The following is a 10000-nucleotide window of genomic DNA, read 5'->3' as shown; positions in this document are numbered from 1 at the left end:
GGGAAAAAAAAGGGTACTTAAACTGTACCATGGATACGTCAATGAATATTCATCTTTAGGACACATTAATGGACCATAATTCTTATTCAGAGTACAAATTAAAGGTACGATCTTTTTAGCTAAAGCTACAAAAGGTGCGCAATTGATGGTACCCCACCCCATCAGCAAGGAAAGGTACAGTTTAGTACCTTTTGTATTCTCGGAGTGTGGTTCGATAAGCATTATTTTATTACTGCAACAATGAACTGAGTAATGATTTAATACCACAAAAAAATCTAGACCAGATCTTCGTGGCACCAATGAAGAACCTGACACAAAGAAGTTTACACATAATGAACACATTCATGCTGGGAAATAACTCTTCAATTATTTACGGCAATAACAATATAGTCTTTTAATTTTTCTTTTTTGTGTGTGTTTTTATTTTTTAGCTTTTTCTTGGATATTTTGTGAATTTGTGAAGTTTCAGAAACGTGCTATATAAATTGCCTCGTTGTTGTTCTTCTTCTTCTTTATTACATCATACATCATTATTATTTCCAGTGGTTGTAGTACTACAAGTGGGGTGATTAAAATAACATTAACAACAAATTTACAGAAACATTAACTACCATATCCTGTTTGCATGGACAAGAACGAGTTATGTCCAAAAACTGATAAAGATCTATAACCAGGAAGATTCTTTAAGAACCAAAGCTGGTTAAATCACCAAACAGTTCCATGGACCCAAATATGGTTCTATTCATTTATGGCATCACAACACTTTGTTTAGTTTTTGAGAATGCACCTTATTTAATGCAACTCATTAACCAGTGTCCTTCAACGAGCTGAACGTCTCAGAGGAGAGAAAAACACAAATCCTTGGTGAGAACCTTGAGTTCTCTCCCAGACCAAATCAAAAACAGACAACGTCCTTAACGCCTTTATAACCCTTGATGGAATAAACAAACTGTTTTACAAGCTGAACAATAAGAGGATTTTTGACATCTTAATGTCATATGTGTTTATACTTGTTTTGCCGACTAGAAGATTGGACTTCGTAAATTCGAAAAGTGGTTGTATTTGTGAGAGACGTGTAAGAGCATCATCACGTTGCTAATTGCTGTGTTAATTTTATTCCTCCTAAATATCACTGTGCTGTAAATTACAGAATTAAGCACACAGAGATGAAGCTGCTCCTAGAAGTACGGTTTTCATTCAGAACAGCAGCGGAAATGTGTTGCAAAATCACATTACATACAATGAAACAATTTCAAACCATTTACTTCCATATCCTGTTTGTATGGAAAAGAGCAGTGATTTATGTATGAGTCTGGTAAGAACTGTAAATCATCATCATCATCATCATCATCAACAACAACAACAGGAACAACAACAGGAGCAAGAAAGGAAAACACTTTTAAAAGATTTCACAAGAATTCTAACTTTTAAGGGTTTGCTTTGAGGGACAAACTGAAGAATCCTCAAGGGGTCTACATTTTATTTTATTTTATTTTATTTTTTTCCCTAAGACTGCACTCTTGACAAGTGTCCATGTTATATATATATATATATATATATATATATATATATATATATATATATATATATATATATATAATATATAAAGTTACTAGTACCTTGAAAAGATTTAAAATTCACCTTGTCTTACATTTTCTTAATTTGTTTCCGTTAATTTGTTTTTCTTAAAATATTTCAGTTTTTTGATTGTTTGTTTGTTTGTTTGTTGTCACGAAATACCATTGACATAATTCGTTCTTGTCAATGCAATCAGGATATAGGGATTACTTAAGTTGTGTTTTTTTTTTAAATTGTTTTTGATGTCATTTTAATCACACTACTACTAATACTGCTGCTGCAAGCAATAATAATAATAATAATAATAATAATAATAATAATAATCATAATAATAATATCCTTAAATAACAGAAATGCTGAAATACAACCAGTAGCTGGTAATACTGAAATTAATTACACACTTTTGCTGAATTTTAGATTTTGAAAAACTAAAATGCTGACTCATTATTTCCTCGTTAAATAACGCTAGCATAACAATGACATCACGTGACTTGATAAATCTTATAAAGAGTTGTAAGATTAATTCCACTTTAAAAAACGCGCTAAGCACTACATATACATATACTATAATATAATATCAGTGTGAAATAATATAAGAGATTAAGAATGTTTGCACCACACACCTCTTAAATTAGAATATAAGAAAGATGCTAATGTTATTATTAATTCTGAATTGTTTTTATATCAGGATAGACCTTGTACCTTGTCACATTTAAGTTTTGTACAATTTTGTAAAATTGTATTTTAAAAAGCTGAATAAAAAAAACATTTTATAGTCAGTTATGAATAGATAACAGGAGCAGCATTCTTGTTCTGAGTGGTGTTGTTTTTTTTAAATTGTTATTTATTTTGTTTTATTTATTTGTTTGTTTGTTGTTGTTTTAGAATAAATGCAGTGATCGTATGGTTGTATGGAATTTATATGAATATATATGAATGTAAAAAAGTGAAAATAAAATCAAAATATTGTGGACATTTTTGTTATTAATTATTAGTATAAACATATTAAAGCCAAATGTTACTTAATAACAGAGGAAGCTTTTTTTTTATTAATTTGCTTGTTTGTTTGTTTGTTTATTTTTGAAGACACACCCCGGAAGCAGCGGCGTGAGAGAACCACGTTCACACGCGCGCAGCTTGATGTGCTCGAGGCGCTGTTCGCTAAAACGCGTTATCCCGACATCTTCATGCGCGAGGAGGTGGCGCTAAAAATCAACCTGCCCGAGTCCAGAGTTCAGGTGAGAGTTCAGCTTAACAAGCACACGTCAAATAAAATGTGTAATGTTACCGATTTCTACCACAGTGCTGTGAAATTCTGCTTTCTGATTGGTCAGAAGGTGTTGATGAATTTTCTAGAACAGCAGCTCTGGAAATATTGTTTATATTGACGCTCTTGTTCTGATGCCTTATGGTTTCTATAGTAACAGCTCGTTCACAGGAAGCGCACAATCTATGTCCAATAATAAACAGATTCAAAACATTTTGTTATTTAACAAAGATCAACATATAGTCTAGGCTACATGCGGATATGGTGAAGTTTTCTGTAGGGAGACGTTTATTTAACATCGATGGAAGGAGTCTCCAGTGTCAGAGCTTTCTAACAGTCAGAGGTGAAGCTGTAGCTGTACGTTTTCTGACACAGGAAAGTCTTATTAACTTCAGTAACGAAGAGTGATGGGAACAGGAACTTGTTTCGTGAACGTTCCACAACGTAACTATAAATGGATAAAAAGTACGACGTGTCATTCATTAATAAAAATTGTAAAAATTGTAATCATTGACAAATTGCTGCGGTATAAGTTGTGTGGTATGTGCTGTTACTGGAAAATATTAAACTTTTTGGTGCTAAAATAATGCAACAATTGTAGAATTTAAATGTTCATCTAGACTAAATATCATTTTTATTTTTTTTTTATTTACAGGTCTGGTTCAAAAACCGTCGTGCTAAGTGTCGGCAACAACAGCAACAGAGCAGCGGACAGCCGAAACCTCGGCCTCCCAAAAAGAAATCGTCCCCTAACCGAGACACGACCTCTGACCCTGCAAATACTAATGCTATTGCTAATGCGCCCTACAGTCCAGTGGCTCCACCCCCTCCAGCCCCACCGACAGCCATCACTCCAAGCTCAACTGGCACAAATGCTAACGCGAGTGTCTCCATCTGGAGCCCTGCGTCCGTCTCGCCATTGGCTGATCCACTCTGCGTGTCGAGTAAAACCGCGTACGCAATGACGTACGCTCAGACTCCAGCCTACGCTCCGGCCTACGCAACTTCCTCGTCTTATTTCAGCGGCCTAGATTGCAGCTCATACCTCTCCCCAATGCACGCACCACTCTCGGCTACTGGGAGTGGCCCCCTTAGCCCTATAGGCTCTTCCTCCTCCATGGCTCTGGGCCAATCACAGGTCTCGCAAGGTTATGGCCCCGCCTCCCTCGGTTTTAGCACCATTGATTGTCTGGACTACAATAAAGACCAAACAGCTTGGAAGCTCAACTTTGGTGCAGCAGATTGCCTGGACTACAAAGACCAGAATTCCTGGAAGTTCCAGGTGTTATAGGCAGGGGGCGCAGTCGAGGGGGGAATTTCAGACAAGCTAAAATTGTTCCTAATTGTGTCTTTGATTTCATTTTAATTACATGATTTCCTGTGTTTCGCGTCATTTTAAAACAGTCGATTACGTAAATGGATTGCTCGCGTTCGAAACTCCAGTTCGGTTTAGTTTAGGTTGTTAAATTAATAAAATACAGTGAGCTTAAACAGATTCTCGTGATTCGAAAAATTCGTGCGAATTGACTCGATCAGAAAAATTTTACGTAAAATTACTGTTAAATTTAGGCTGAGCATCGGTTGGGTTTAACGCTCGTAGCTTATTTATGATTTTATTTATATACAATCCCATAAAAATACTTTTTGCTCTTTAGTATTGTTATGAATTTTGCGTAGAAATGATGTGGGATTAAAACAAAATCTGATCATTTTTGCGAAACTTGTACACGATGTGAAAATTTCAAATGTGTAAAATGTGTAACGAACAGCTCATATCAGAATGATTTAGTGCTTGTGGCGTTTGTTTGTTTGTTTTTTACAACTTAATTGAGATGAAATTGTCCATATTCAACATGTAGAGTAATTGCTATAAAATTTAGCCTATGAATGATTTGATTCAACATACACGAAATGTTTACTTAAATGTTTTAAGGCATCTGAGAAGAAGTTTGCAAATGATTCGCGCTTTTTTCCCGCGTTCTTCAAAATTTGAAAGAACTGAAACTACTGGAACATCGCATATTAAAAAAGAAATGTACGGCATCGTTATAAATTCGCTGTGTTGATCTTTTGTCGTTTCTTTTGCGTAGACCGTAATAATTTGTTGTTTTCGTTGCAATGGTGAATTGTTGCGTTGTGCTTAATTTGTTTTCAGTTAATAATATCATCATGTTGTTCAGAGATAATGTTGATATATTCATTTCAAAAAAATAATTTTGGGCTAATTGTATTTTTATTTTATTTTTTGTGCATTCCTGTCATTGTTGCTTCTTCTGTAAATATTAAACTGGACTTGAAAACGGCTAAATCATCTCTAATACAATAGTTTTGAATTAATGTTTAGAAAACTGCCAACTTTTTATTATCGATCTTAGTTTTTTCTCTCTTTTTTTCAAACTCAGGGGTTAACCTGTACATGTAACAGTGTTATGATTGTGTGTGTGTGTGTGTGTGTGTGTGTGTGTGTGTGTGTGTGTGAAAGCCATAAATGAATCATTTTTACTCGTAAAAATTTCTTCCTTATTTTCGTTCTTATGTTGATCCTTACAAATTCTCCACATTTGTTTCTTCTTGCTCCCCCCTACTTTGTGTGTGCTTTTTCCAACAGGATTCGATAGTTTGTTTGTTTAGAGACATTCAATTAAGATTCTAATAAAAGAATTATTGATTGTTCCACTTTTGTCCATGTTCAGTCCTTTATCAATAATTTGGTAGATGAGATCGATTTCGGCAGGGAGAGGGACACGGATGTACTTTCTGTAAGGAGAAGCTTTCTGTTAGGAGATGATTATCTAGCAGTTATGGAAGGAGTCTCCAGTGTCAGCGCTTTGTAATTAGTGAGAGTTAAAGCTGTAACGTGAAGTTTTCTGATACGGGAGAGTCTTTAGTTAGATAGACAGACAGAGAGACAGATAAGTTGCTAATCCCTGAGTGTCACATATGAACGGATGGAGACAGTGGACACACACAGGACCTAAAAATATGATTCATTTCTTTTCTCCCTAATCCCTGAAAAACCGAACAACAAGCTGGCCACCAGTTTGATCTTCCTGACTAACACCCCCCCCCCACACGCACACCCACACACTCACCCACCCCCCACACACCGCCCCCCCACACACACATACATACATACACACACACAGACACACACACACACAACCCTAATCCCTACTCCTTCCACAGCTTTCTCAGCAGAATACAGAGAATATCAATCAAAAATATAATAATAATGGACCAGGAGACGAGTTAGAGATCATGGATGGAATGGGACAAAATTCCAGAATCTTCTCACTCGTAAACATGTTTCCCTGTTAAAGTGCTTTTATGTTACATCATATTACATTTTTGCCAGCAAAGAAAAGAAACATGTTTCCTTCTTCAGTCCGCATTTTCTAGCCCTGATATTCGGATTTTAAGGCAGTTGTCTAGACATAATTGAAAAACCTGGCAAAAGAAAAATCTGGCAACCTTGTAGGTGTGAACTGTATGCAAGTGATTTTAGATGCAAGTGAACGTGGAGGCAAAAAATCAACAAACGCATGCGATGAACCCGATTCAGAATACGCATAACTTTCCCTACATAAATACTAATGTAACTTTTGAAACACCGAAAAGGGCCCCGTATGTCTGAATCATCACAGACTCATCTCAGCTGGATTTGTGGAGATGTTCAGTGACTCCAACAGACTTGCTGATGACATCTTTTGCCGCACGATTATCTATAACTGTGGACAAAAAAAAGGGTGCTGCAAAGCTAAAAACAGTTGCAGAAGCCATTTTAATGCTGTTATTTTTGTCCTCAGCACAAGATTCAATCAGACACGGTTAAGAGGCGTGGCCTAAAGCAGAATTGTAGGGTAGAATTGATTTTTATTCGTAAATTTCAGCTAGTTTGCAAGATGTGAATTAGTGGCTATAAGCTTCCGTTACATACATTAGCATTGTAGCTCCAGTGCAGAACTAAAGAATCAAACTTAATAAGTTTGTACGAGGAGATCCAGATGAAGAACCCTTTCATCAAACAATTATGTAAATAGTCACTTGCTTCAGCTCTATAAAGTTGGAATAAATGTCTTTCTCCCAGTCATGTTATTTATACTGATCTAATTTAAAGACAATTCCAATCCTCTTAGTGTCCTGCCCTCATCACTACACTAAGTGAATTAGTCAGGATTACTCTCTCTCGCTCTTGCTGTCTTTCTCTCAGTCTTACAACCAATAGTCTTTTTCCTCAAGTCTCTGTCTCCATCTACATGGCTTCTCCATATTTTTGGCTCCATTTTCTTTTAGATGATAAACTCATTTCCCCACATACTGATCCGGAGCTGCTCCAGAGATTCTGGAGATGATGTAAAGCATCGTTAGATCACGAAATTCTAGACATTTTTTATTCTATAGATGTTTTGGAACTTCTCTAGCTATTCTTGGATATGATTTGAAGTTGCTCTTGGGATTACTAAAAGCTAGTCTGGGTGACCTGAAAAATTTCAAGTGATGCTCTAGATATTCGGAAGATGATCTGTAGTAACTCCAATGGGTCTTGAGAGTGCCCTAGAGATGCTCTAGAGATTCTGTACATCTGAAAATTCTAGCTATTCTGGATATGAGAGAGTCAAGAGCGGCCCCTGAGATTCTGGATACGATCAGGAGCTGCTCTAGTCATTATAGAGATGATGTGAAGCAGAACATGAAGCAGTATTTCAGAACTACATTAGAGATTCTGATCAGAAAATGCTCTACATATTCTGCAAATGCTCTCAGCTTGCTCTCGTCTTGAGGTGTCTAAGAACTGCTCTGGAGATCCTAAAGATGATCTGGAACTGCTCTAGAGATTCTGGAGGTAATATAAAGCAGTTCTAGGTATTCTGCTCAAGAAATAGTGGACATTCAGGGAACAGACATCAAAATTCCAGACCTCTAAAAGGAATTGAAATGCTCTAGACTCTAGAGATTCTGAATTTATGGTCTGAAAATTCTGAATACAACATGAAGTTGCTCTTGAAATGCCTAAGAGCTGCTCTGGAGATTCTGATGATGATGTGACGTAAACACATAGTGATCAGCTAGCGGTTATGAAGATGATCTGAAGTAGCTCTAAAGCAGTGGTCACCAATCCTCTTCCATGAGATCTTCCTTCCTGAAGGTTTCATCTCCAACCAAAATCTAACACACCAGTTTTAGTTTATCAAGAACTTCTTAAGGCGATGATTAGATGGTCAGTTGGGCAGAGTTATGGTTGGAGCTAAAGTCTTCAGGAAGGAAAATCTCCCAGATCAGGGTTGGTGACCACTGCTCTAAAGGGTCTTGAGGTGCTCTAGAGTCTACGTATGACCTTAAAATGCCACATCTATTCTGGATATGAAAGAGAACTGAATTGCCAAAGAGCTACCCTGGAGATTCTGAAGATGACCTGGAGCTGCCCTAGGGATTTGGGGCATGGTGTAAAGCAGCTCTACATATTTTAGAACTGATCTACATGCCTGGAGTCCATAGGTGAAATCTAATGGATTTGAAAATAATTGAGTCATTCTGGAACTGCACCTGGAACTGCTGTAATGGTTCTGAAGAGGATCTAAAGTAGCTAAAGGATTCTGGAGATGATATGGAGCAATTTTTCTGTTCTAAAGATGGTGGAAATTATTTGAAGTTACTCAGGATTCTCTAGAACTGTTCTAGAGATTCTGTGGATTATAAAGATGCTTTAGATATTCTGGAGATCGAAACTTGCTCTATGTTGTTGTGAGATGCCCAAGAGAGGCTCTAGAGATTCTAGATATTATCTGAATTTACTCTGGAGTTTCTGGAGATGGCCTAATGCAGGGGTTCCCAAACTTTTCCAGGGCAAGGCCCCCCAAATGGCATTAACATTTGACCGAGGCCCCCCTTTTGCAAGATGTCTTTAAAACACATTAAAAATACAGACTTCTGAACATATCCCCCCCTTTTTTTAATTAATAATTACATCTTACATCTTTACATTACATTACATTAGGAATTGATTGTGTGTGTGTGTGTGTGTGTGTGTGGTTGTCTGAGAGTGACAATTTATTTTTCACACCAAATTGTTGAGGCCCCCCGGGTGCCCCCTGGCGGCCCCCACTTTGAAAACCACTGGCCTAATGCATGCTCTTGAGATTTTGGAGCCACTCTAAAGATTGTCAAGATCGTCTAGAAATGTTCCGTATAGACATTCTTGTGCTAGTTTTGTGTTGTTTTCAGATTGCCCATTTCCATGGCCTTTTTTTATTAAGAGATACAGAAGATGCTGATTTCCAGAAGATAACGATTCCGGCTCAAGGGCTTGGAATAGTGAATCTAGTAGAACCTCTGGGAAGACTGTGTGGTGTAGGTAATCATTCTGGTGTCTCTTTAGCCTCCATGTTCCCATAGATGTTCTACAGATATTCTACACAGTCTGGTTGTGTTTTCAGATGATTCTCCAGTAATGAGCTGGTGTTGATTTGGAGCCAGATTTGGAGTCTGGAACAACTCTAAAGATTCTGGAAATACCTGGTCCATTTTTATGTCTGTCATGGGTGTTTTTTTATTTTATTTTATTTTATTTTATTTTATTTTATTTTATTCAGGAACCAGTGGGGGAAAGACAGCAATGGAATGACATGGGTGAAGGATGAAGACATGTTGCTGACATGACATGAAAGCACCAGTCAATACCACTCTAACGTGGGTCCATTCTTCTCCTCCACCTCATGCACTTCCCCTCCCTCTATTTTCCCCTGTTTTTGTTTTCCTAATAGCTTTCCCATCTCTCTATTCTACCTCCCTCCATTCGTCACTTTCAATCTTACCGTTCTAATCCAGCGATGACCTCAATCCTGTGATGCAATGGGTCACATGATACGGAATAGAAATGGCAAAGGAAAGAAAAACACACACTAATCCAGACGGGTGCAGGCCATTTCATCCAATCAGAGCACTCTATTTGGGTACATCCTGTTGGGGGGACCGGGGGGTTGTTGGTAAGGGGGCAGAGTTCAGAAACAACATGTTTATTTGTTCATTTTTTCAGAACTGAAGGTCAAAAGTGCTTTGGATTTAGTCAAAATTGTCTTTTCCAAATGGTGCTTTGAAGTAGCGGCTTTTTCTGGGCTGTGGGAAAATCACAATGGAGGAGAATGAAGTAGAAAACAC

The 10000-nt window shown here is 37.3% G+C and overlaps 1 protein-coding gene across 1 annotated transcript in view; it reads left to right on the top strand.

The window, feature by feature from the left end:
* Positions 1-4148, top strand: part of otx5 (orthodenticle homolog 5) — a 5483-nt gene extending 1335 nt beyond the window's left edge. Inside the window, exons 2-3 of the mRNA XM_053647871.1 lie at positions 2665-2816; positions 3501-4148. Of these exons, the coding sequence (XP_053503846.1) occupies positions 2665-2816; positions 3501-4136 (788 nt within the window). The 3' untranslated portion in view covers positions 4137-4148. The remainder of the gene's footprint in view (positions 1-2664; positions 2817-3500) is intronic.
* The last annotated feature ends 5852 nt before the right edge of the window (positions 4149-10000 follow it).

This window comes from Ictalurus furcatus, chromosome 17 (genome assembly GCF_023375685.1).
Source record: "Ictalurus furcatus strain D&B chromosome 17, Billie_1.0, whole genome shotgun sequence".
Classification (NCBI taxonomy): domain Eukaryota; kingdom Metazoa; phylum Chordata; class Actinopteri; order Siluriformes; family Ictaluridae; genus Ictalurus; species Ictalurus furcatus.
Note: the sequence above shows the minus strand (reverse complement) of the source record. Positions and strands in the feature narration are given on the sequence as shown.